Below are 27,907 nucleotides of genomic sequence, written 5' to 3' on the forward strand. Positions count from 1 at the left end.
ATGCATGAATATGTATTACATTTTCTTGGAATAAGTCGTGAATACAGAATCAATCATTAAAAACATGTCACTGCATAATAAACCATACACTGCATAAATTGTAATATGGGTAGACAATAATTTATTGAAGTAATGATTCCAGGATGATGTGTCGATACCAGGGTCACATTGCTTGGCAGTGACAGATCCGAGCTAGCGCTGTCACTGACTGGCCAACGTATGTCCCTGCCTGGACATACAGTGGCTAGGTTGATGCGGTGGACTCAGAGTGTGTTCATCATATATATAGCTAGCTAGCCATTGGTTTAGCCAGATACTACTGACATGGATTTCAACGTGAAGAAATTAGCTTCGGATGCAGGAATTTTTTTCACTCGAGCTATACAGGTACCTAACTATGTTTTTAAATTGAATGTATTTCGTGTCTCCAATAAATTGACTAAATGCTAAAGTTACTGTAGCTAGCTACCTAAATGCTACTGTAGCTCGCTAGCTAGCTAATGTTCGCTAACTAGCTAGCTGACGTTAGCTAGCGTCTGGCTTCAGTAAAAACTGGAAGCATTATTACATATGATTTAGCATATTTGCCAGTCCTTAAGCTAGATATTAGAGGAAGGTTTCTGTGCCGTCTGCTATAGCCACTAGCACTGCTAGCTTGATACTATAGCTAGGTAGCTATGTTTCCGCTAACTAACGTTAGCTATTTAGCCATGTTTTCGAAGAACTCTTTGCTTTTCGGTTTCAGGTACAGTCAGTGTATCTATGGGGTCAGACGTGACCTTTCGTGCCACGACCCTCCAAAAATGCCTACGCAAGAGATATATTTCATTCTTGTGACAGTGTGTAACAAGTCATGATGAAAATGTCCCCAGGGAATGACAGTCAGACTGATTTCCTAATGACTGTTGCACATAAGCAATGAATGTCTGTGCTCAGCCCATAGAAATTGCATTCAGTTTAGTTTCTCTTTGTATTTGAACCATTGGCAGAGGATACTGGGAATGGGAAAAGACTGGTGAAACATTAGACGGGGAAACTAGCAGGTGTATTGTTTCATGGCCTATGAGGACTTGGCATTTAGTTGCATGGTTTCCAGTAGCCTATGAGGAGACCATGACATGAAGTGCATCCCCAAAACCAGTGATAATGATGCAGCTTCTAGTGGCATGGCATAGGGCAGTTCCATGGACACCATGTGAAAGTACAATGATACACAGAAACAGTGGAAAGTCACTTGATGTTGAGTCTCTGCAATAGGCCTTGTTTACAGAGAACTGAAGGGTGATGCTGTTATTGTGTTTCTTTTGCCAAAGTTCACAGGGGAAAAGTTTGGACAGGTAGAGAAGACTGAGCTGGATGCCCACTTTGAGAATCTGCTCAGCCGTGCTGATTCCACTAAAAACTGGACAGAGAAAATCTTCAGGCAGACAGAGGTTCTGTTGCAGCCCAACCCCAGTAAGGCCCAGCATACAAACTGAACTGATCAGGACAGAGTCCTCCACAACTCCCACCACCCATCCCTACTCCCTGCTTAATGCAAACACACAAGCACATACACACACAGGATAGATGAACCAAAAACACATCAATTGAAAACCATTTCAACAATTTCAGACCAGTTTTTTTTATGTGAAACATGGTGGTTAGGTTACATGGTGATGGAGAGCAGGTAGCGCTAACCTGTGACTTTCTGATTCTCCATGCTACAGTTGACCACACTGGTGAGTATCCCTACCTCCTATAGTGCTCTGTCGTGGAATCTTTTCATCCGTGTGGTCTGTAGTGCAACAGACAAGTGTTACGATGCTCTATGCAGTATTGGGGGCTTTCAAGCACCAGTCTGTGTGAAAACCTGTTGATTAGCCTATCATCTGTCACAAGTAGTACTTATCAGTGAGCAGCTCAACAGCTGTGTCCGTTAGCCACACCAGACACTGACTCAACACTGCAGGCTTGTGGGTAACATGCAGCTATTAATTCCCATGTTAGTCTCTCTACTAAGTAGGGCTGTCCCCGACAAAAATAATAATAATCTTGGTCGACCGAGAGTCATCTGTTCTTTCAACCAATCGATTGGTCGAAATTTTAAAACAAGTATTTTTCCATATATAGACACACCCAATGTTAGAATAAAATCAACTATATGTAGACTAATGAGCTTGTCTGATGCTTTAAGCACTGAGATTAAAAAATAAGACACAAATTAAAGAGGGAGCCAGAGATCAAACCTGTTAAGCCCAGAAGAAAAAACCTGTTCCCAAACCCCCTCCTTCCGCGGCTGCTGGCCTTAGCAGATTCTGCCATTAAGCTCATGAAGTTGCCGGTAATAGGCTACACCAGCGGTTGGCAAACCTTTTCCATTTGGAGTGCCATGTTATCCTACCGATCTGCGTGCCAGTTATGATTTTAATATGCACATTTTTGTGGAACAGTTTAATTTCATTTATAATAAAGTCTTCATATCTCAAAATCAATGTCATGTGGTTAATTAAAATTCTAAATGAAAATGATACAAATCTAAAAGTAACTTATATTGCCAATATGTAAAAATAGCCTACATAAAGCCAACAAATATAAACATTGCAGCCTGCAGGTAGAAAATATCCTGATGAAAATAAATATCCTATAAATCACATTGGCTACGCATGGCCTGTCTGCAAGGAACTTGAAACATTGTATCAACTATTGTATTAACTTGATCAGAGCATGACATTTTTCCCCCTTTCATGCTGAGTGGTAATCATGTGACAGATGTAGCCACCTGTAGCTCAGTTGGTAGAGCATGGCACTTGCAACGCCAGGGTTGTGGGTTCGATTCCCATGGGGGGGCCAGTATGAAAAATGTATGCACTCACTAACTGTAAGTCGCTCTGGATAAGAGCGTCTGCTAAATGACTAAAATGTAATCGAAATGGAGAGAGCTGAAAATATTTTTCAAATAGGCTACGTTGAGGAACTGTTGTCATTCTCAATGGATGTAAAAACAGACATTGTTTACTTGCTGTTTGAGGCGAAGAAAAAATTACTTTGAGAAGTTCCACGGCGATGGTGAGTTAAGACAATCAGAAATAGTGTCAGATCCCCAAATGGGCACACTTCTAGGCAGGCCTACGTTTGAGCGCAGGCCAGGTAGACTAGTCCTACTTCTATATGCGTAATCGGGTGCGTGTCCTTACTCAAGATTGACAGGAGCGCTCCAAACAAAAGACAATGAATAAATTGACAACTCGTATCGACCAAACAATCGACCAGTTGACTAAATGGGGTCAGCCCTACTACTAAGGCTAGTTCTATTCATTATCTGAGTGAATAATAATAATGTATTTCCATGACGACTTCATTCAACACCTTATTCCCACCATGTTGAATTACAATACTGTACATTCTCATACTGGGCATTAGCTTACTTTGCTTTGGCGTTCTCCTCTCCCACCAATTTCCATTTTCAGACTAGGTTTCATAGTGTCCTTCTGTGATAGCTATTTTTGGCCAGTACTCTCTTGAAGCAGGCCCCCTCGTTCTATCTGCAGGTTCCAGGATTGAGGAGTTCCTGTATGAGAAGCTTGACAGAACGGTTCCCTCCAGACCAAATAATGAAGAACTGCTGGGTCATTACATGCAGGATGCAGCAAAAGATTTTGGACCTGGTACTCCATATGGTGAGTGTGACTCAAGCTTTGTGTAGTCCTACACTGACTTTCCAGGTGGTCTAAAACAGTTTTTTTTTAAAAATAGGATTAGCAAGTGATAATAACATTTTTGAGAGAGGAAATTCGACTTGGGCCCCAGTCGAATCCAATAATTAGATTTTCTGGAAAATGCATTTCGCCTTATGATCTTACTCAATACATCTCCACTCTGTGCTCTCTCCCTTATGCAATCCCTAAGAATGGCTCGAACCATTTGTGGTACAGTGCGTTCAGAAAGTATTCACACCCCTTTACTTTTTCCACATTTTGTTGTTACAGCCTGAATTTAAAATGGATACAATTTAGATGTTTTGTCACTGGCATACACACAATACCACATAATGTCAAAGTGGAATGATGTTTAGTAAAAGTTTTACAAATTAATAAAAAATGAAAAGCTCAAATGACTTGACTCAATAAGTATTCAACCCCTTTGTTATGGCAAGCCTAAATAAGTTCAGGAGTAAAAATGTGCTTAATAAGTTGCATACCCTATACAGTGGGGAGAACAAGTATTTGATACACTGCCGATTTTGCAGGTTTTCGTACTTACAAAGCATGTAGAGGTCTGTCATTTTTATCATAGGTACACTTCAAAAAATCCAGAAAATCACATTGTATGATTTTTAAGTAATGAATTTGCATTTTATTGCATGACATAAGTATTTGATACATCAGAAAAGCAGAACTTAATATTTGGTACAGAAACCTTTGTTTGCAATTACAGAGATCATATGTTTTCTGTAGGTCTTGACCAGGTTTGCACACACTGCAGCATGGATTTTGGCCCACTCCTCCATACAGACCTTCTCCAGATCCTTCAGGTTTCGGGGCTGTCGCTGGGCAATACGGACTTTCAGCTCCCTCCAAAGATTTTCTATTTGGTTCAGGTCTGGAGTCTGGCTAGGCCACTCCAGGACCTTGAGATGCTTCTTACGGAGCCACTCCTTAGTTGCCCTGGCTGTGTGTTTCGAGTCGTTGTCATGCTGGAAGACCCAGCCACGACCCATCTTCAATGCTCTTACTGAGGGAAGGAGGTTGTTGGCCAAGATCTCGCGATACATGGCCCCATCCATCCTCCCCTCAATACGGTGCAGTCGTCCTGTCCCCTTTGCAGAAAAGCATCCCCAAAGAATGATGTTTCCACCTCCATGCTTCACGGTTGGGATGGTGTTCTTGGGGTTGTACTCATCCTTCTTCTTCCTCCAAACACGGCGAGTGGTGTTTAGACCAAAAAGCTCTATTTTTGTCTCATCAGACCACATGACCTTCTCCCATTCCTCCTCTGGATCATCCAGATGGTCATTGGCAAACTTCAGACGGGCCTGGACATGCGCTGGCTTGAGCAGGGGGACCTTGCGTGCGCTGCAGGATTTTAATCCATGACGGCATAGTGTGTTACTAATGGTTTTCTTTGAGACTGTGGTCCCAGCTCTCTTCAGGTCATTGACCAGGTCCTGCCGTGTAGTTCTGGGCTGATCCCTCACCTTCCTCATGATCATTGATGCCCCATGAGGTGAGATCTTGCGCATGGAGCCCCAGACCGAGGGTGATTGACCGTCATCTTGAACTTCTTCTATTTTCTAATAATTGCGCCAACAGTTGTGGCCTTCTCACCAAGCTGCTTGCCTATTGTCCTGTAGCCCATCCCAGCCTTGTGCAGGTCTACAATTTTATCCCTGATGTCCTTACACAGCTCTCTGGTCTTGGCCATTGTGGAGAGGTTGGAGTCTGTTTGATTGAGTGTGTGGACAGGTGTCTTTTATACAGGTAACGAGTTCAAACAGGTGCAGTTAATACAGGTAATGAGTGGAGAACAGGAGGGCTTCTTAAAGAAAAACTAACAGGTCTGTGAGAGCCGGAATTCTTACTGGTTGGTTGGTGATCAAATACTTATGTCATGCAATAAAATGAAATTAATTACTTAAAAATCATACAATGTGATTTTCTGGATTTTTGTTTTAGATTCCGTCTCTCACAGTTGAAGTGTACCTATGATAAAAATTACAGACCTCTACATGCTTTGTAAGTAGGAAAACCTGCAAAATCGGCAGTGTATCAAATACTTGTTCTCCCCACTGTATATCCTACACAAAGTACTGGTTCAGCTGACGTTAAATATCCGCCCTTCTCTGCAGTAGCCGTCATACTGCTAGGTAGCTTTCCTGTCTTGTGCAAAGCCCGACTAATGTTAGATATTAGAGGAAGGTTTCTGTGACGTCTGGTGGAGCCACTGGCACTGCTAGCTTGATGCTATAGCTAGCTAGCTAGCTATGTTTTCGCTAGCTAACGTTAGCTATCTAGCTATATTTTCGCAGAGCTCTTTGCCTTTCGGTTTCAGGTACAGTCAGTGTATCTATGGGGTCAGACGTGACCTTTCTTGCACCCACCCCCCAAAAATACCAATGCAAGAGATATCTTTCATTATTGTGAAAATGTCCCCAGGGAATGACAGTCAGATTGATTTCCTAATGACTATGTTGCACATAAGCAATGAATGTCTGCTCAGCCCATAGAAATTCCATTCAGTTTAGTTTCTCTTTGTATCTGAACCCATTGGCAGAGGATATTTGGAATGGGAAAAGACTGGTGAAACATTAGACAACTAGCAGGTGTATTGTTTCATGGCCTATGAGGGCTTGGTATTTAGTTGCATGGTTTAAGAGACCATGGCATGAAGTAATTCCCCCAAAACAGTGATAATGATGCAGCTTCTAGTGGCATGGCATAGGGCAGCTCCAAGGGCACCATGTAAAGGTACAATGATACACAGAAACAGTGGAAGGTCACTTGATGTTGAGTCACTGCAATAGGCCTTGTTAACAGAGAACTGAAGGGTGATGTTACTGTGTTTCTTTTGCCAAAGTCCATAGGGGAAAAGTTTGGACAGGTAGAGAAGACTGAGCTGGATGTGCTTAACAAGTCACATAATACGTTGCATGGACTCACTCTGTGTGCAAGAATAGTGTTTAACATGATTTTTGAATGACTATCTCATCTCTGCACCCCAAACATATAATTATCTGGAAGGTTCCTCAGTCGAGCAGTGAATTTCAAACACAGATTCAACCACAAAGACCAGGGAGATTTTCCAATGCTTCGCAAAGAAGGGCACCTATTGGTAGACTTTGAATATCCCTTTGAGCATGGTGAAGTTATTAATTACACGTCCTAACTCAGTGGTGAAATACAACACATTACTCAGTACCATTCTCCATATTTTCAAGCAGGGTGGCTGCATCATGTTATGGGTATACTTGTAATCGTTAAGGACTGGGGAGTTTTTCAGGATAAAAAAGAAACTAAATGGAGCTAAGCACAGGCAAAATCCAAGAGGAAAACCAGGTTCAGTCTGCTTTTCACTAGACACCTAATTCACCTTTCAGCAGGACAATAACCTAAAACACAAGGCCAAATCTACACTGAAGTTGCTTACCAAGAAGAGTGAATGTTACAGTTTTGACTTAAATCTACTTGAAAACCTATGGCAAGACCTGAAAATGGTTTTCTAGCAATGACCAACAACCAATTTGACAGAAATTGAAGAATTTTGCTAAGAATAATGGGCAAATTTTTTGCACAATCCAGGTGTGGAAAGCTCTTACAGGGTATTGTGTGTAGATGGGTGAGAAAAAATCAATTTAATCCATTTAGAATTCAGGCTGTAACACAACAAAATGTGGAATAAACCAAGGGGAATTAATACTTCTTGAAGGTACTGTATATCCCTGTGAGAAAACATCACCATAGTTGATGCTTGATATTGATCTTGACTGTATGCTCTTTTTCCAATAGTTTGTAGTGTCACTTTTCCCAAAGCCTTTGCTTATACTGATGATTTCACCCTAAAGTGAGTGAGTGGTGAGATTGGTGATGAGGGATGTTGTGAGCGTTAGTGAATTAATCTCCTTCCGCCCCTTCACTCCCCTGACCTCCAGGCTGTCTCATGTCTGTCAGGCCAATAAATCTCCTTCACTGGCAATCCTGAGGATCAATAGTGCTCTGTCTCTCTCTGTTAATGTTGTTCAGAGTTGCAGGCTTGGCTCTGCAACCACAACCTTAATGCAAAAAGTTTATGCAGAAATTAGTTTATTAGGCTGTCTGTCTGTGGAGCTTTTCCCCTTCAGTTGGAGACATGTAACTCAGTCACAGAGACCTGAGTGATGGGTCATGTACAGCTTTATTTAGGGCTCTGCAGACCTCCTGTTTAGCTAGAATTTGTTTTATAAATTAATTCAGCTAATTTAGAATGGCAAGCTCATGCCAATAAGTCCACTTTGGCTTTTTTCCAAGATGGAAAAATCACAAATACAGTAGCCTATACTAAGCAAGATACTTTTATACTCTGTAATTCCATCCTCATGAGAGAAACAGGCATGTTTTAGTGATTTTTAAATAATTCATTTTCTAATGAATTCATTTGTACACAGGGAATTCAGTCCTGTATTTTGTTCTGTAGCGAGGCATAAATGTCACAAACAGACATCTGCGTGGAGCCGTGGAAACCCCTGTGGAAACCCCTTATTGGCATACATCAATCCCATTCTCTCCTCTCCTGCCATAGCAACTAGATGGACACTCAGCTGCTTTAATCAGGCCGTTAGTGTCCCGTTTCTCAGTGGTGGCTTTTAGTGATGCAGCCTTCTGTGTTGATGGGTGTTGGGTTAGAAACTGTTGTAATAGTGGCTCCTGACAGTAAATATGCGTAGAAAAACATTTCCTCAGAATTAGAATGCGGTCTGTCCATGTTTGACACATATTTGCATACTTCAAATTCTGCTAGTACTAGGCCTGTTTGATGCTATAATCATTGCTGTGTGGTGTTATTCATTAGGTATTCCCTTGAGGTCTGTAATCTAGTCTGTTTTACATCTGGGGAAACCCCTACGTTAAAATGGGGAATTTTGAGTTGTGTTGTTTTGGTAAAAGTCATGTCAAGAATGTCGCCATGTTCCCTCAGTGTGGCCCTCCCCCTCTCTTCGCGGGTATAAGGTAGTTGGGCAAGGTTCTCCCACACATTATCTCAGCTGCAGCGCATTCATTATTGATGCAGTGGGTGTTGCTATCTAGATGGAGCTCTGAATCTACACTACTTCCAAAACAGCAGTCTTTGTGGGGTAGGCTCATCAGGGCATTGATAGACAGTTGGTGCAGGGGTGTTTGGGCCATAGATTTCTGGGATGGGAATAGCCTAAATGTTTGCTTCATGTTGTATTGCACTACCATGTGCTATTGGTCTAGACTTTGTCTGTCTGTTTGTATTTCTCTGATAAGTAATAAGTCATTCCTCTGATAAGTAATGTAATTAAGGGCTGTAAGTAAGCATTTCACTGTAATGTCTGCACCTGTTGTATTCGGCGCATGTGGCCAATAAAATTTGATTTGATTTGAATTCCTCTGATAAGTAATAAGTAAATATTCTGATGTAGTAAGTCATTCCTCTGATGAGTAATAAGTAAATATTCTGATGTAGTAAGTCATTCCTCTGATGAGTAATAAGTCATTCCTAATTAATAAGTCACTCTTAGGCCTATATTTAACATATTGTGTGTGTGCTGCTGTAGGTAGCACCCTGATCAAAGTAGGCGATTGTGAGAGGAGACTGGGCAGTGTACAGAGGGAGTTCCTACAGACCTCCGCTATCGGCTTCCTCACCCCACTCAGGAACTTTCTGGAAGGAGACTGGAGGACCATCTCAGTGAGTCTGGCTTTCTGGCCTCAGAGGGACATCTTGGGATTGCATGCAGACCAGTGTGTAGACCAGGATTTAATACAATGCTAATCAATACCTTGGGGTTAACTTTTCTACTTATTCCTATATGGATGTAGCAGAGCTTTAGGGCCTAGCCAACTTAAATGTAGCCTGAATGTGTGGGGTTATGTCGTGCAGAGAGTTGCTGAACTTCTCCTCCCTGTCTCAGAAAGAGAGGCGTCTCCTGGAGAACCGCAGACTGGACCTGGACTCCTGTAAAGCACGGCTGAAGAAAGCCAAATTAGCAGAGTCCAAGGCCGCGGTGAGTCTACCCTCCTCTCCCTGTTCCCCTTAATCTGCATCATGTAACCAGGCGTCCCCCCTCTACCTTCTACCCCCCTCCACCTCTTCCTGTTCCCCTTTAGCTGGATCATGTAAACAAGTGTCCTCCTTCTACCCCCCTCCACCTCTCCCTGTTCCCCTTCAATTGTGTCATATAACCAGGCATCCCCCTCTACCCTCTACCTCTCCCTGTCCCTCTTCACCTGCATCATGTCACCAGGCGTCCCCCCCTCTACCCTCCGCCCTCCTCCACCTCTCCCTGTTCCCCTTCAGCTGCATCATGTAACCAGGCTCCTGTTCAGAGTGAACTGCTACTGCTAACTAACATCTCTCTCTGTTCTAATTATGTTCACAGTGTGAGGGAGAAGTGAGTATTAGTGTAAAATATTGTCCACTTTAGTTATTTTTTCCCCCTTTTTTCTTTCTGACACGCTCTGCCCATTTTCTCATTGGTACTTTGAAATCCAGTTGAACGCATGTGTTTTCCAAGCATTGCTCAATGAGAAGCCAAGAGAGAGAGAGAGAACAGACTTTCACGTTCTCTTGAAAGTGAATGAAATGAACTTGTGGCATGGTACACTGGAGCAAACCCATATATTTACATTTTAGTCATTTAGCAGACGCTCTTATCCAGAGCGACTTACAGGAGCATATATGACCCTAGAGCAGTGGTATTCAAACTTTTTCAGCAGGGACCCCATTTTCTTCCGCCAGATTTTCTGGGGAGCCCACCTCAAATGTAATGACACAACCTTAAAATCATAAATGTATGATTTTTACATCAATTCATAACATTTTCATCTCTTATCAAAATGAAAAGAAACCAATAAATACATTTACTCAATAGAATTGTATTTATTTTTAAAATATTTTTTCTCTAAAACATTTGTATATTGTGCCATATAATAATCTGTACTCTAAATGTTTTGTTCCTAAAACAATATACTGTGTATTTACAGTGCCTTGCAAAAGTATTCATCCCCCTTGGCGTTTTTCCTATTTTGTTGCATTACAACCTGTAATTTAAATGGATTTTTATTTGGATTTCAGGTAATGGACATACACAAAATAGTCCAAATTGGTGAAGTGGAATGAAAAAAATAACTTGTTTCAAAAAATTCAACTAAAAAAAATAACGGAAAAGTGGTGCGTGCATATGTATTCACCCCTTTGCTATGAAGCCCCTAAATAAGCTCTGGTGCAGCCAATTACCTCCAGAAGTCACATAATTAGTTGAATAAAGTACACCTGTGTGCAATCTAAGTGTCACATGATCTGTCACATGATCTCAGTATATATACACCTGTTCTGAAAGGCCCCCAAGTCTGCAACACCACTAAGCAAGCGGCACCATGAAGACCAAGGAACTCTCCAAACAGGTCAGGGACAAAGTTGTGGAGAAGTACAGATCAGGGTTGGGTTATAAAAAAATATCTGAAACTTTCAACATCCCACAGAGCACCATTAAATCCATTATAAAAAAATGGAAAGAATATGGCACCACAACAAACCTGCCAAGAGAGGGCCGCCCACCAAAACTCACGGACCAGGCAAGGAGGGCATTAATCAGAGAGGCAACAAAGACACCAAAGATAACCCTGAAGGAGCTGCAAAGCTCCACAGCGGAGATTGGAGTATCTGTCCATAGGACCACTTTAAGCCGTACACTCCACAGAGCTGGGCTTTACAGAAGAGTGGCCAGAAAAAAGCCATTGCTTAAAGAAAAAAAATAAGCAAACAAGTTTGGTGTTTGCCAAAAGGCATGTGGGAGACTCCCCAAACATATGGAAGAAGGTACTCTGGTCAGATGAGACTAAAATTGAGCTTTTTGGTCATCAAGGAAAACGCTATGTATGACGCAAACCAAACACCTCTTATCACCCCGAGAACACCATCCCCATGTTTTTCATCGGCAGGGACTGGGAAACTGGTCAGAATTGAAGGAATGATGGAATTGCGCTAAATACAGGGAAATTCTTGAGGGAAACCTGTTTCAGTCTTCCAGAGATTTGAGACTAGGACGGAGGTTCATCTTCCATCAGGACAATAACTCTAAGCATACTGCTAAAGCAACACTCAAGTGGTTTAAGGGGAAACATTTAAATGTCTTGGAATGGCCTAGTCAAAGCCCAGACCTCAATCCAATTGAGAATCTGTGGAATGACTTATAGATTGCTGTACACCAGCGGAACCCATCCAACATGAAGGAGCTGGAGCAGTTTTGCCTTGAAGAAAGGGCAAAAATCCCAGTGGCTAGATGTGCCCAGTTTATAGAGACATACCCCAAGAGACTTGCAGCTGTAATTGCTGCAAAAGGTGGCTCTACGAAGTATTGACTTTCGGGGGGTGAATAGTTATGCACGCTCAAGTTTTCTGTTTTTTTTGTCTTATACTTAGTTTGTTTCACAATAAAAAAATATTTTGCATCTTCAAAGTGGTAGGCATGTTGTGTAAATCAAATGATACAAACCCCCCAAAAAATCCATTTTAATTCCAGGTTGTAAGGCAACAAAATAGGAAAAATGCCAAGGGGGGGTGAATACTTTCGCAAGCCACTGTATGTATGTACACTACCGGTCAAAAGTTTTAGAACACCTACTCATTCAAGGGTTTTTCTTAATTTTTACTATTTTCTACATTGCAACTACATCAAAACTATTAAATAACACATATGGAATCATGTAGTAAACAAAAAAGTGTTAAACAAATCAAAATATATTTTATATTTGAGATTCTTCAAATAGCCACCCTTTGCGTTGATGACAGCTTTGCACAGTCTTGGCATTCTCTCAACCAACTTCATGAGGTAGTCACCTGGAATGCATTTCAATTAATAGGTGTGCCTTCTTAAAAGTTAATTTGTGGAATTTCTTTCCTTCTTAATGTGTTTGAGCCAATCAGTTGTGTTGTGAGAAGGTAGGAGGAGTATACAGAAGATAGCCCTATTTGGTAAAAGACCAAGTCCATATTATGGCAAGAGCAGCTCAAATAAGCAAAGAGAAACGACAGTCCATCATTACTTTAAGACATGAAGGTCAGTCAATCCGGAAAATGTCAACGTTTCTTCAAGTGCAGTCGCAAAAACCATCAAGCGCTATGATGAAACTGGCTCTCATGAGGACCTCCACAGGAATGGAAGACCCAGAGTTACCTCTGCTGCAGAGGATAAGTTCATTAGAGTTACCAGCCTCAGAAATTGCAGCCCAAATAAATGCTTCACAGAGTTCAAGTAACAGACACATCTCAGCATCAACTGTTCAGAGGGGACTGTATTAATCAGGCCTTCATGGTTGAATTGCTGCAAAAAAAAACACTACTAAAGGACACCAAAAAGAAGAAGAGACCTGCTTGGGCCAAGAAACACGAGCAATGGACATTAGACCGGTGGAAATTTGTCCTTTGGTCTGGAGTCCAAATTGGAGATTTCTGGTTCAAACCGCTGTGTCTTTGTGAGACGCGGTGTGGGTGAACGGATGATCGCCGCATGTGTATTTCCCACCGTAAAGCATGGAGGAGGAGGTGTTATGGTGTGGGGGTGCTTTGCTGGTGACACTGTCTGTGATTTATTTAGAATTCAAGGCACGCTTAACCAGCATGACTACCACAGCATTCTGCAGCGATACGCCATCCCATCTGGTTTGGGCTTGGTGGGACTATCATTTGTTTTTCAACAGGACAATGACCCAACACACCTCCAGGCTGTGTAAGGACTATTTTACCAAGAAGGAGAGTGATGGAGTGCTGCATCAGATGACCTGGCCTCCACAATCCCCCGACCTCAACCCAATTGAGATGGTTGGGATGAGTCGGACGGCAGAGTGAAGGAAAAGCAGCCAAAAGTGCTCAGCATATGTGGGAAGTCCTTCAAGACTGTTGGAAAAGCATTCCAGGTGAAGCTGGTTGAGAGAATGCCAAGAGTGTGCAAAGCTGTCGTCAAGGCAACGGATGGCTATTTGAAGCAGTGAACACAAAAAAGGTGAACACAGCGGTTGGAACCAAAAATCTCAAATTTGGACTCATCAGACCAAAGGACAGATTTCCACTGGTCTAATGTCCATTGCTCGTGTTTCTTGGCCCAAGCAAGTCTCTTCTTCTTATCGGTGTCCTTTAGTAGTGGTTTCTTTGCAGCAATTCGACAATGAAGGCCTGACTCACGCAGTCTCCTCTGAACAGTTGATGTTGAGATGTGTCTGTTGCTTGAACTCTGAAGCATTTATTTAGGCTGCAATCTGAGGTGCAGTTAATTGCCGATTTCTGAGTCTGGTAACGCTAATGAACTTATCCTCTGCAGCAGAGGTAACTCTGGGTCTTCCTTTCCTGTGGCGGTCCTCATGAGAGCCAGTTTCATTATAGCGCTTGATGGTTTTTGCGACTGCACTTGAAGAAACGTTCAAAGTTCTTAAAATGTTGACTGACCTTCATGTCTTAAAGTAATGATGGACTGTCGTTTCTCTTTGCTTATTTGAGCAGTTCTTGCCATAATATGGACTTGGTCTTTTACCAAAAAGGGCGAACTTCTGTATACCACCCCTACCTTGTCACAACACAACTGATTGTCTCAAACGCATAAAGAAGGAAAGAAATTCCACAAATTAACTTTTTTAACAAAGCACACCTGTTAATTGAAATGTGTTCCAGGTGACTACCTCATGAAGCTGGTTGAGAGAATGCCAAGAGTGTGCAAAGCTGTCATCAAAGCAAAGGGTGGCTACTTTGAAGAATCTCAAATATAATATATAGTTTGATTTAACACTTTTTTTGCTTACTACATGATTCCAATTGTGTTATTTCATAGTTTTGATGTCTTCACTATTATTCTACAATGTAGAAAATTGTAAAAAATAAAGAAAAACCCTGGAATGAGTAGGTCTGTCCAAACTTTTGACTGATACTGTACATACATACATGCTTGTTTTAATTTTGGGGAGCCCACTGCAGTTCCCAATGGGTTTGCTACCCCGACTTTGAATTCCACTGCCCTAGAGTCAACAAAACTGAGTAGTACACAAAATTATTTGTAAAATGGAACAGAAGTGTCTTTTAAATTGGACCAGTGTATGGGTGCAACGTGACTAACTGCATCCAATTACCAAATATCATCCCCCCATTAGAGAGGAACGGCCCTGTCCCGTGTGAGTACAGATGACTTGGGTTAAAAGTCCTGATTGCTAACATGCTTGCCCAATTATACCATGTCCAGTGAATGTCTACCTCCACCTCAGATTCCCAGCTCCCACTCTCAATGAGAGCATTTGAAATGTTAAGATTTATGGCTGAGTTTTTCCTTCAGGTCAAAGATCTAATTTGATAAGACATTTGATAAGATATGTTTTCTTTATAGCATGAGTAAATAAACCGATATACAGAGGAAACTCCGTAAATACATTTTATTTTGATTGTAGACTAATATCAAATCAGACCTTTGAAACCTGTATGCATGGTGATTGCCACATGAAGGCATGCACATTTTGAAAAATGTATTTGTTTAGCGTACTTATTTATTTCCTGCAAAACATTTGTCTTTTAGAAGTACTTTCATTACTTAATGATTAAGAAGTCAATTGAGAGTAATTTACTGTATTCGATTAGATAGATGTAATGCCCTCTGAAGAGGAAACTATTTTCCACAGACTCATACATTTACATAAAATGTACGTAAAAGATCAAACCAACTTATCACCCAGTCCCAGACATTACATTCACAGTTCCTTCTTCCATACTCCATATATGATAGCTTAGCCTCTGTGACCAGACGACCAGAACTATTTCCCAGCTATACTGTAGGCTACACATTCTATAGGCTACTGCACATATCTTTTATTTTTTTATCCAGCACCTGGTTTGTTTGGAGTTAGAAAGACATGATGGTTGAAGGATGGCTTTCTTAAGGGGCTATGACAATGACACATGACAGGCTGTGTACACATATCATCTCACATGCTGCTGTGTTTATTTACACATGCTGCATAGTCATTATCCTTCTAGTCTAACACGCCTTGGGACTCTCCAGGCAGTAGATATGCAGCACAGGAGGTTGATGGCACATTAATTGGGGAGGACGGGCTCGTGGGAATGGCTGGAGCGGAATAAGTGGAATGGTTTCCATGTGTTTGGTGCCATTTCATTCGCTCCCTTCCAGCCATTATTATGAACAGTTCTCTCCTCAGCAGCCTCCACTGATATGCAGGTGAAGAATGATATTTGTACCATTCCAGGGCTCTACAGTGTGACCATTTTACTTGCATATGCGCCTAAATATTTAGCTGTGCAACCTGGAATTTTTATATTGGATCACCAGTGTGCCTTGAAAAATTAATGATTTTAGCTTTAATATCTGAAATATTTTTCATTGTGCTCCTACATTTCTTTGTGTGCACCTACATTTTTAGGCGCACACATGCTCCTTGTAAAAATGGTCAGCGTAGAGCCCTGCAGCCTTCGATTCCCCATATTGGCCAGTGCTTATAGAACAGACTTGTCTCGTTATATCAGCAAGAAAATAACAAAGGGTATAGTTTTTGCTATGTGTGCTTCCCTGTCACATGACTCTCTTATATTTTTGGTTTTGTTTGTTGATTTGTTTGTCCTTTTGTGTATTGTTTGGTTTGGTGCAGACCATACTGTATGTGTAAACTGCTCTGCTGTGTCTGTAGGCTGTGCCTGATTTTCAGGAGACCAGGCCAAGAAATTATGTCCTCTCTGCCAGTGCATCTGCGGTAAGGAGCTTAAACAGCCAGTCCACTCTACACTAACACTGTACATGTAGCCTACTGTCACTGACCCTCAGTGTGCTCATAACCTCAAGCAGTCTCACCATACACTCAGTGTACATATGCTTCATGTTCAGACAGTCCGAAACTACAGCCTACTGGTGAGCGTGCAGCTCCCCCTAGAGGTCCTAGAGCAGTGTTTCCCAATCCTGGTCCTGGGAAACCAAAGGGGTGCACATTATTGTTTTTGCCCTAGCAGTAACACACTTGATTGAACTAATCAACTCATCAGCAAGTCTTTATTATTTGAATCAGGTGTGTTAGTCCTTGGGCAAAAAAACCTTTGTGAGTTTTGGTCCACAGGACTAGGGCTGTTGCGGTGACCGTATTACCGCCACATCGGTGGTCACGGTAATTAGGCTTCTCCAAGCTCTGATGCTGCTGCTGGTCATTAGTAGACTACCAAACTTGCTAACTACCTGGTACTCAGCATTCTATTGTCCCTCTAATCACTCTGACATCAATGCAAATGTTTTCAAAAATCGAATCAAACATTTAATGAGAGCCCATGAGCTCATGTTGTGCAACATTTCTATATGCTATGCGATACAGGTGCATGATAATGGTCCATTCTAAATCAAAACAAATGTCACACATATATTATTTAGTATATGTAAAGACAATATTAAATCAAGAATAGTCTGATGGGTGACAATATTAGCCTGTCACTTTTTTTTGCTACTTACATTTTACATTTTAGTCATTTAGCAGACGCTCTTATCCAGAGCGACTTACAGTTAGTTAGTGCATACATAATTTTTTCATACTGGCCCCCCGTGGGAATCGAACCCACAACCCTGGCGTTGCAAACGCCATGCTCTACCAACTGAGCTACATCCCTGCTGGCCATTCCCTCCCCTACCCTGGACGACGCTGGGCCAATTGTGCGCCGCCCCATGGGTCTCCTGATCGCGGCCGGCTAGCCTAGCCCATAGGCCTATATGTTTTAATAAGGTTTGTATCACAACTAAAGTGGCCAAATAACTTCTTAAAATTAAGCACATTAATCCACTTTACAAGGGGTGTAGAGCCTAACTGGCATATATAAGCAGCGCGTGAGTTTCAATTTGAGGGAAGATAATTTTCACCATAAAAATGCACCTTCATAATAAATGCACAACATGCATAATTGCATTTGCGGTCACTTTTGATAATGGTGTTTTCCGCTAATAGAACATTTGCGCTTATAGCTTACTACCATGTGCGCATTGCTGCGCTTATAATGTGAAGAAATAGCCTAATAGTTTATCAACATTTTAAGCTAAATGTTCTCATCTGTTGCATCAGCCACATTGCATAAAAAATGTTTTTTGATGCTAGTGGTTGTATTAATTTGGGATCTATCGCATCCCACAACTGTCCCAGACTATGTTTGTAATATTTATTTCTCGCACAGAATAGAAAAGTTTGACTTATGTACTATGGGGGATAGTAGATTGACATAGGCTAGTGCTTTTGCTGTTCGTAAGGCCTACTCATCTTGTTGGCTGACGAAAAGTACATGTGGACAGTTCTTCTATCATCTTCAATATGCACCTCGGAATTGGATAAGGACACGCGCAGTTGCGTCCCCGATGTGTTTGCCTTCACTTGTAGCCTGTGACAAAGACCCGATCACGTGACCGAGAGCCATGTGAGTGAGAGGCGCTTCGGATTGCGCAGCACACTCAGGGAGAAGGGCACAACGCAGCACTCCGGGCCGCAAAAGGCATGGATTTTTTTAGGTTGCATTACGGCCACAAAGGGGATGCCGCCGTGAAATTCGAGGCATTATCAAGTGCTTGTCAAATTGTGAATGAGAAAACAAAGCAGAGCTCATGCCTTTTCAAGCGACTTTTTTCAAATCATCATTAGAGTCTCATCATGCAGCCTTACAATGTATTAAAAATGAAAACATATAGCCCAACGTATGTAGAACAACTAAAGTTACATTAATAACTCTAAATTAAGCAGATAGGAGTACCTATTTCTTTGTTAACCGCTCAACACAGAATAGCCGCATGTGCGCACTCCCTCAAATCGTTTGGAGAAAATATTTATATTTTATTCAGCTTTGTTCAATTGTATTCTTCATACTATAAAATAATATAAAACAATGCCACAAACTAGTGAACTACAGTCGTGGTCAAAAGTTTGGAGAATGACACAAATGTTGGTCTTCACAAAGTTTGCTGCTTCAGTGTTTTTAGATATTTTTGTCAGATGTTACTATGGTATACTGAAGTATAATTACAAGCATTTCATAAGTGTCAAAGGCTTTTATTGACAATTACATTAAGTTTATGCAAAGAGTCAATATTTGCAGTGTTGACCCTTCTTTTTCAAGACCTCTGCAATCCGCCCTGGCATGCTGTCAATTAACTTCTGGGCCACATCCTGACTGATGGCAGCCCATTCTTGCATAATCAATGCTTGGAGTTTGTCAGAATTTGTGGGTTTTTGTTTGTCCACCCGCCTCTTGAGGATTGACCACAAGTTCTCAATGGGATTAAGGTCTGGGGAGTCCTGGCCATGGAACCAAAATGTTGATGTTTTGTTCCCCGAGCCACTTAGTTATCACTTTTGCCTTATGGCAAGGTGCTCCATCATGCTGGAAAAGGTATTGTTCGTCACCAAACTGTTCTTGGATGGTTGGGAGAGGTTGCTCTCAAGGATGTGTTGGTACCATTCTTTATTCATGGCTGTGTTCTTAGGCAAAATTGTGAGTGAGCCCACTCCCTTGGCTGAGAAGCAACCCCACACGAATGGTCTCAGGATGCTTTACTGTTGGCATGACACAGGACTGATGGTAGCGTTCACCTTGTCTTCTTCTCCGGACAAGCTTTTTTCCGGATGCCCCAAACAATCGGAAAGGGGATTCATCAGAGAAAATGACTTTACCCCAGTCCTCAGCAGTCCAATCCCTTTACCTTTTGCAGAATATCAGTCTGTCCCTGATGTTTTTCCTGGAGAGAAGTGGCTTCCTCGCTGCCCTTCTTGACAGCAGGCCATCCTCCAAAAGTCTTCGCCTCACTGTGCGTGCAGATGCACTCACACCTGCCTGATGCCATTCCTGAGCAAGCTCTGCACTGGTGGTGCCCAGATCCTGCAGCTGAATCAACTTTAGTGGTCCTCTGTAGCTCAGCTGGTAGAGCACGGCGCTTGTAACGCCAGGGTAGTGGGTTCGATCCCCGGGACCACCCATACACAAAAATGTATGCATGCATGACTGTAAGTCGCTTTGGATAAAAGCGTCTGCTAAATGGCATATTATTATTATTATTATTATTATTTAGGAGACGGTCCTGGCGCTTGCTGGACTTTCTTGGGCGCCCTGAAGCCTTCTTCACAACAATTGAACCTCTCTCCTTGAAGTTCTTGATGATCTGATAAATGGTTGATTTAGGTGCAATCTTACTAGCAGCAATATCCTTGCCTGTGAAGCCCTTTTTTTTTTTTTTTTTGATGACGGCACGTGTTTCCTTGCAGGTAACCATGGTTAACAGAGGAAGAACAATGATTTCAAGCACCACCCTCCTTTTAAAGCTTCCAGTCTGTTATTCTAACTCAATCAGCATGACAGAGTGATCTCCAGCCTTGTCCTCGTCAACACTCTCACCTGTGTTAACGAGAGAATCACTGACATGATGTCAGCTGGTCCTTTTGTGGCAGGGCTGAAATGAGGTGGAAATGTTTTTTTGAGATTAAGTTCATTTTCATGGCAAAGAGGGACTTTGCAATTAATTGCAATTCATCTGATCACTCTTCATAACATTCTGGAGTATATGCAAATTGCCATCATAAAAACTGAGGCAGCAGACTTTGTGAAAATTTATATTTGTGTCATTCTCAAAACTTTTGACCACGACTGTAGTGTAGCCCACAGCCATTTGGCGTAGCCACATCAGGACCTAACATAAGGACAACTCAGAGTATTATTTTCTTCTGAAATAGACTACATTTTCTTTCATATCATTCTTCTTTAGACCTGTCTAAAATAAATAATGGATTTATTGTGAAGGTGTAGGCTATATTACATGGATTTATTAGACTTTTTAAATGGTTTGTAGGCTATGTGTGGAAGCCAGGAGATGCTAAATGTGTTTGTTAATTAACGGTCAATTACCGTGAGACCGACAGTTATTTGCTTGACATTCACCGGCTGTCGAAATTTCATGACTGCCACAGCCCTACCCAGGACCAGGATTGGGAGACACTGTCCTAGAGAGACTATTGTGTCACTATAATGTTAACCATGTCTGTCTTTGTGCTATCACCCATGACAACCAGGGTTGTATAAAAGACGCACCATGAGACATACGAAGAACATATTCTCAACACTTTACAAATTATATGGTATTTCTTCATATCACCAGATTGCTTCCGGCATAGTAATATAGTAATCCATTATCTATGTGGTACTTTACTTATCACAGACAACTGTCTAATTTCCCAGGCACAGTGACCAAAAGTAGGGCAAAGATCTTCAAAGGTGTTGTACTTCAAATGATCCAGATAAAATTAACTCTGAATGCAGGACCAGAATATTTGGAAAATGCTGTATTTTGAACGCACCCCTGGGTTGAAAATGTGTGTTTCTTTACTGTCAGTCTCAATCCAATCTAAGAATGTGTGTGTCTCCCCTGTGATGTCATCAGAATGTGTGTCTCTCTCCCCTTCTCTTGTTGCCCTGCGGCTTTTCAGCTCTGGAGCGAGGAGGTGGACAAAGTGAGTATGACATGTTTGGACACCATCCTCCTCCCGTACTGTATAAATAAGTCATATCTTTACTCCTGGTGATCTTTGTTTCTAGGTAAAGTGTCTGTATCTTTCCACAAGTTATCACCTTCAGAGTTCACACAGGTAGACACAAACAAAACAGCTGATCATGGAAAATGGGGGCTGTAATATTTCATGATACTGCTTTCTGTCTGTTTTGGTTGTTGTTCTGTAGGCAGAACATGAGCTTCGAGTGGCACAGACAGAGTTTGACAGACAGGCAGAGGTCACACGGCTCCTGCTGGAGGGCATCAGCAGTACACACGTGAGTCATGAGGTCAAACCTGTAGAGTGGACAAACATGACCACTACACATGACCACTCTCTTCAGCATATGCACTGTTTACCAGGTAATAAGTAGGGATAATCAATGAGGCGCTCTATGGAAAATAATGAACTACGTGGAAGGTGTGTTAGCACGGAGTGGACTAACCTTCCATGGAGTTGCATTATTTTCCAGAGAATGCATAGAGCCCCGAGTTGATCATCCCTTTATACCATAATTTAACACATTTGCAGCCACAACAAAACAATTATTTGCAGGTAGAAATGTGTTCAACATCCACTGAAGTAGGTAGCAAGTTTACTAGATAGCTACAGTAGTTGCCTTGGTAACCAAACAGACTTAGTAGTTTAGCTAACCAAACCATCAGTCCTAGCTCGTTACTATGAAAATCGAATTCAACAATGCCAATAATGTTTTCAATTCGACTTTTGCTTTCAAAAGCAGCTCAAACATAGAACATGTAAGACTGAACTATAGACATTGAATTCTACCGTACTGATATACCGTGCGTTATAGGGAAATAATGCATGCTCTAGAATGCCCTTCAAGCCAATCAGAAATGAGTATTCAACAATGCCATGGTATAAACTGTTTTAACATGGTGGTAACAGGGTATGTTGCGGGGGACCAAGGAACAACTGTGTTGTCTGTGTTTTGGGTATGTTGTCTGTAGGTGAACCACCTGCGCTGCCTGCATGAGTTTGTGGAGGCACAGACAGCCTACTACAAGCAGTGTCACCTGCACATGCAGGACCTGCAGAAAGAGCTGGACAGGTGAGTACTGGCTCTGGGTAGATGCACATCTTTATATTGGACATACTAGCATACTTAGCTGGGCTGTCTAGATCTGGCTTTTATTTGCTGCAATGTTTGCTATTCAAATGGATGTAAGCTGTTTATCAATGACCATCTACACTGTTATCTCTTATGCTTTCAGTTCCAATGGAGATGTGTAAGTAACATTTGATGACGATTACAGTTGAACTCACCTTTACTCAACATACTTTTGTTAACCAGTAGTAAAGTCTGCTGTATTCCTTATGACTGTCTTCTCTCCCTAAACCTCTGCAGGTTTCCCAATGTGTTTACTGGTAACCCAGGCCACTCCATGGCCTCCGGTGGCTCCTCTCCCCTGGACCCTGCCAGCCATGTGGAGACAGACACGCTGAAGATCGAGGAGGTGCAGGCTCCTGCCACAGGCACACGCAAGGCCAAGGTCCTGTACGACTACGATGCTGCCGACACCAGTGAGCTGTCCCTACTGGCTGATGAGGTGAGCACACAAACACACACACAATCCTTTCTACCTGCACACCCGTGATTAGTTGAATCAGGTGTATCCGTGCAGTGCTGGAATACGTGGTATGGTGGGCCGGAAACAGTCTACAGTCTTGAAACAACTAGGACTAGATGGAATATACAGAATGGCACCGGAGGGGATGGCTGCCGTTTTAATTGTGCTATTTTGTGGTTTTACGCATAGTTTGTAACTTTTTTTGTACATAATGTTTCTGCCACCGTCTCTTATGACCGAAAAGAGCTTCTGGATATCAGAACAGCGATTACTCACCCTGAACTTGACAAATATTTTTTCTTTAACGAGTCGGACGCGAAGGATCTACTGCTGATACCGGACCAGGCCCAAATCCCTGTCATTTGCATGAAGAGGAGATGCCGATACAGGGGACGCAGATCCAGGTGCCTTGTGAGAATTCGTCAGCAAGTGGGTAACCCGCCTCTACCATCCGTCCTATTGGCCAACATGCAGTCATTGGAGAACAAACTGGATGAGCTCCTTTCGAGACTATCCTACCAAGGGGACGTTAAAAACTGTAAAATCTTATGTTTCACCGAGTCGTGGCTGAACAATGACATGGATAATATACAGTTGGCTGGGTTTTCCATGCATCGGCAAGACAGAACAGCTGCCTCCGGTAAGACGAGGGGTGGTGGTCTGTGTCTATTTGTCAATAACAGCTGGTGCGTAAAATGTAATATTAAAGAAGTCTCAAGATTTTGCTCGTCTGAGGTAGAGTATCGCATGATAAGCTGTAGACCAGAGAGTTTTCATCTATATTTTTCATAGCTGTCTATTTAACACCACAAACCGATGCTGGCACTAAGACCTCACTCAACGAGCTGTATAAGGCCATAAGCAAACAAGAAAATGCTCATCCAGAGGTGGCGCTCCTAGCGGCCGGGGACTTTAATGCAGGAAAACTTAAATTCGTTTTAACTAATTTCTACCAGCATGTCACACGTGCAACCAAAGGAGAAAAAAAACTCTAGACCACCTTTACTCCACACACAGAGACACGTACAAAGCTCTCCCTCGCCCTCCATTTGGCAAATTTGACCATAATTATATCCTCCTGCCTCCTGATTCCTGTTTACAAGAAAAAACTAAAGCAGGAAGTACCAGTGACTTGTTCAATATGGAAGTGGTCAGATGACACAGATGCTAAGCTACAGGACTGTTTTGCTAACACAGACTGGAATATGTTCAGAGATTCAGCCGATGGCATTGAGGAGTACACCACATCAGTCACCGGCTTCATCAATAAGTGCACACCACAGTGACCGTACGTACATACCCCAACCAGAAGCCATGAATTACAGGCAAAATCTGCACTGAGCTAAAGGGTAGAGCTGCCGCTTTCAAGGAGCGGGACTCTAACCCGGACGCTTATAAGAAATCCCGCTATGCGCTCCGACGAACCATCAAACAGGCAAAGCGTCAATACAGGACTAAGATTGAATCCTGCTACACCGGCTCAGATGCTCGTCGGATGCGGCAGGGCTTGCAAACTATTATGGACGACAAAGGGAAGCCCAGCCGCGAGCTGCCCAGTGATACAAGCCTACCAGCCGAGCTAAATGACTTCTATACGCTCTTCGAATTAGAATGCTGTTCGTTGACTACAGCTCAGCATTCAAGCTTTCGACACCTTATAGAGTCCATACCCCAACATGGGGGGGTGCAACTCAATATTAGGAAGGTGTTCTTAATGTTTTGTACACTCTGTGCATGTTATTTTGTCTTTTCCCAGCTAATCACAGTTTACACAGTGCCAGGCATGGACTCAGACTGGCTGGTGGGAGAGAGAGGGAACCAGAAAGGGAAGGTGCCTGTCACATACCTGGAGCTGCTCAGCTAAAGAAGCTACACGCAACATTGCACTCACATGCCTTCAAACATGCTGACGTTGACAAATTCAACCAACCAAACACACCCACATTCTGTACGCACACGACCGCATGACATCTTGATGAATATGAAGGCAAATGCAGAACATTGAATAAGGAGGAATAGTTACCATGACAACTTGGCCGAAAATTCTGAAATGTAAGATATTTCCGTACTGAAATGCCCTGTATTATTCAGGTTTTGTAAATTTATTTTTGGTGACCTTTCACAGCTGTGGAAAAAGCTTCATACAGCCTGCCCACACACTTGCACCTGTTTTAGACATAATTATGCACAAAACTTTCCCAAATCCATTACTTTTATGTAAAACATTCCATACACCCTGTGCACCTCTTGTTAGTCCACATTCCTATATTGTCATTTTCCTGGACACCTCTAGCACGACCTGGCACTGAAACATTTCATGGCCGTATGCCCTGCTTAGTGACTAACCAGAAATTGAAACACTCGTACAGTGAAGATTTGAAGCACTCCTAGTCGTTTACTAACTGCCTTAAAATAATGGGAGAGAGGCTGTGTCCATCTGCTAAAATTCATAGAATGTATTGGACACACCGCAATGTCCACACTCTCCAGTTTGCCTGTTTGCTTGGACACTTCTTTTGAAGAAGACAAGCCAGATCTAACACAGAACATACATTTTGGCATGCAAGACTGTAACTTATTATTTAAGGATCTGTGGTGAGTTATATTCCCATTTGTGTCCCTTTTTTAGTTTGCCCTTTTGCTGTTCTGTTTAACATGTCATTGTTCCTTCAGTTGTCTTTTGTTGTATGTTTTTTGTTGAATTGTTTGATCTGATGTTAAGTGTCTTTTCTGTGATAGTCTGTGTCTTCAGACAGGACCCAGGCTGCTGCATGTGCTTAGTCAGACTGTACTCTGTTCACTGCAAAGCCTCTTTTTCTTTCTTGTAATCAGAAGTTTAATGCCTGTATATTTATTTCTCATAGACCTTTTAGTACCAAAGCAAACTTAAGTATACACGTGCGTGCATGCACACACTCTGTCAAGGTTTGTACCACTGCTGCTGTGACTCTGTTTTGCCATGTCTTGTTTTTACCCTTTTCTGCCTTTACTGTCAATGTATTTATTGTCCGTTCCCAAGCCATGCTGGGTTAATGAAAATACGTAGGAAGTAATAAATAAAAAAGTATGCTTTGGACAAAATCTAGTTTGTGTGGTTTGTCAGTTCAGGTTCTTAGTGTAATATTCTGGTGTAGCAGTCAGTCAGATTGGAAGTAAGCATTCTCTTCTAAAAATGTTGTTTTATGTCCAACATTCTGTAACTCATACTGGTAATTCACTGTATGACACAACACACTCCTTTTTACAATATTTTCTATGAGTACGGCATCAACATGTTCATGCGTATAAAGTATTTTAATCTGGCATGCTTGGCATTAATGTAATGATTTCATTTCAAATAAACAATTCAAGAAAAATAGCTTAAAACTATATTTCAAATAAGTACTATAGGTCATTTGTCCAGAAAATCGATGAATATACAGTACGTACACTGCCTTCAGAAAGTATTCACACCCCTTGATTTTTTCCACATTTTGTTGTGTTAAAAAGGGATTAAATTGAGCTTTTGTGTCACTGGCCTACACACAATACCCCATAATGTCAAAGTTTTTAGAAATGTTTTGCTAATTAATAAAAAATGAAAAGCTGAAATGTCTTGTCAATAAGTATTAAACCCATTTGTTATAGCAAGCCTGAATAAGTTAAGGAGTAAAAATGTGCTTAACAAGCCACATAATAAGTTGCATGGACTCACTCTTTGTGAAATAATAGTGTTTAACATAATTTTTAAATGACTATCTCATCTCTGTACCACACATAATTATCTGTAAGGTCCCTCAGTCGAGCAGTGAATTTCAAACACAGATTCAACCACAAAGACCAGGAAGGTTTTCCAATGCCTCACAAAGAAGGGCACCTATTGGTAGATTAAAAAAAAACCAGACATTGAATATCCCTTTGAGCATGGTGAAGTTATTAATTACTCTTTGGAAGGTGTATTAATACACCCAGTCACTACAAAGATACAGGCGTTCTTCCTAACCCAGTTGCCGGAGAGGAAGGATAGGATACCACTCAGGGATTTCACCCAATGATGACTTTAAAACAGTTAGAGTTTAATGGCTATGATAGGAGAAAACTGAGGATGGTCACAACATTGTAGTTACTCCACAATACTAACCTAAATAACAGAGTGAAAAGAAGGAAGCCTGTACAAAACATGCATTCTGTTTGTAACAAGGCACTAAAGTAATACTGCAAAAAATGTGGCAAAGCAATACAATTTTTGTCCTGAATTCAACCCTTTCGGTATCTCATTCAGTGTTGTGCTCCTAAAAGGAGAAATAGGGCATGAAATGGTTTGATGATTTTTGAGAAATGCTTTGGGCCCATTTCACCTGCAGTGAAGATGGAACTGCTGAGGGTTCCTAATGTCCAGACAGACAGGTGCCAGAGAGGCCAGCCAGTATGTGTGCAGTCAGTGTCACTGCAGTGTGTCTCCTCTGAGTCACCAACCTGCCTGCAGTAGCAAATCAGCCTTGACTGTACTGTATGCATGACCTCCACACAGCCTGCAAAAATACTGAACATTTTTTGCCAAAGAAATTAACTTTATGTGCTGAATACAAAGTGTTATGTTTGGGGCAAATCCGACACAACACATTATTAAGTGGCACTCTTCATATTTACAAACATGGTGGTGGGTGCATCATGTTATGGGTATGCTTGTCATCGGCAAGGACAAGGGAGTTTTTTTTAAATTAAAATAAATGGAATAGAGCTAAGGACAGGCAAAATCCTAAAGGAAAACCTGGTTCAGTCTGCTTTCCAACAGACACTGGGAGACAAATTCACCTTTCAGCAGGACAATAACCTAAAACACAAGGCCAAATATACACTGGAGTTGCTTACCAAGACGAAATTGAATGTTCCTGTGTGGCCTAGTTACAGTTTTGATTTAAATCGGCTTGATCTAGCAATGATCAACAACCAACTTGACAGAGCTTGATACATTTTTTTAAGAATGTGCAAATATTGTACAATCCAGGTGTGCAAAGCTCTTATTTGACTTACCCAGAAAGACTCACAGCTGTAATCGCTGCCAAATGTGATTCTAACATGTATTGACTCAGGGTT

General features: G+C 41.8%; 1 protein-coding gene across 4 annotated transcripts; it reads left to right on the forward strand.

The window, feature by feature from the left end:
* The first annotated feature begins 168 nt into the window (after nt 1–168).
* Nucleotides 169–25,912, forward strand: LOC121584713 (endophilin-B2-like). Of its 4 annotated transcripts, XM_041900766.2 has the most exons (14): nt 169–387; nt 1,314–1,455; nt 1,710–1,721; nt 3,531–3,659; nt 9,254–9,387; nt 9,611–9,703; nt 10,079–10,090; nt 16,377–16,439; nt 21,177–21,200; nt 21,427–21,516; nt 22,211–22,311; nt 22,475–22,489; nt 22,609–22,810; nt 24,588–25,912. In XM_041900766.2, the coding sequence occupies exons 1-14, from the start codon at nt 325–327 to the stop codon at nt 24,693–24,695; spliced, it is 1,188 nt and encodes a 395-aa protein (XP_041756700.1). In that variant the 5' UTR covers nt 169–324; the 3' UTR covers nt 24,696–25,912. The 4 variants fall into 4 exon arrangements, with proteins under 4 accessions (XP_041756700.1, XP_041756702.1, XP_041756701.1 ...); XM_041900768.2 differs by lacking the exon at nt 10,079–10,090 and having other exon boundaries at nt 170–387; XM_041900767.2 differs by lacking the exon at nt 1,710–1,721 and having other exon boundaries at nt 170–387.
* The last annotated feature ends 1,995 nt before the right edge of the window (nt 25,913–27,907 follow it).

The sequence above is a fragment of the Coregonus clupeaformis genome, chromosome 16 (genome assembly GCF_020615455.1).
Source record: "Coregonus clupeaformis isolate EN_2021a chromosome 16, ASM2061545v1, whole genome shotgun sequence".
Classification (NCBI taxonomy): Eukaryota; Metazoa; Chordata; class Actinopteri; order Salmoniformes; family Salmonidae; genus Coregonus; species Coregonus clupeaformis.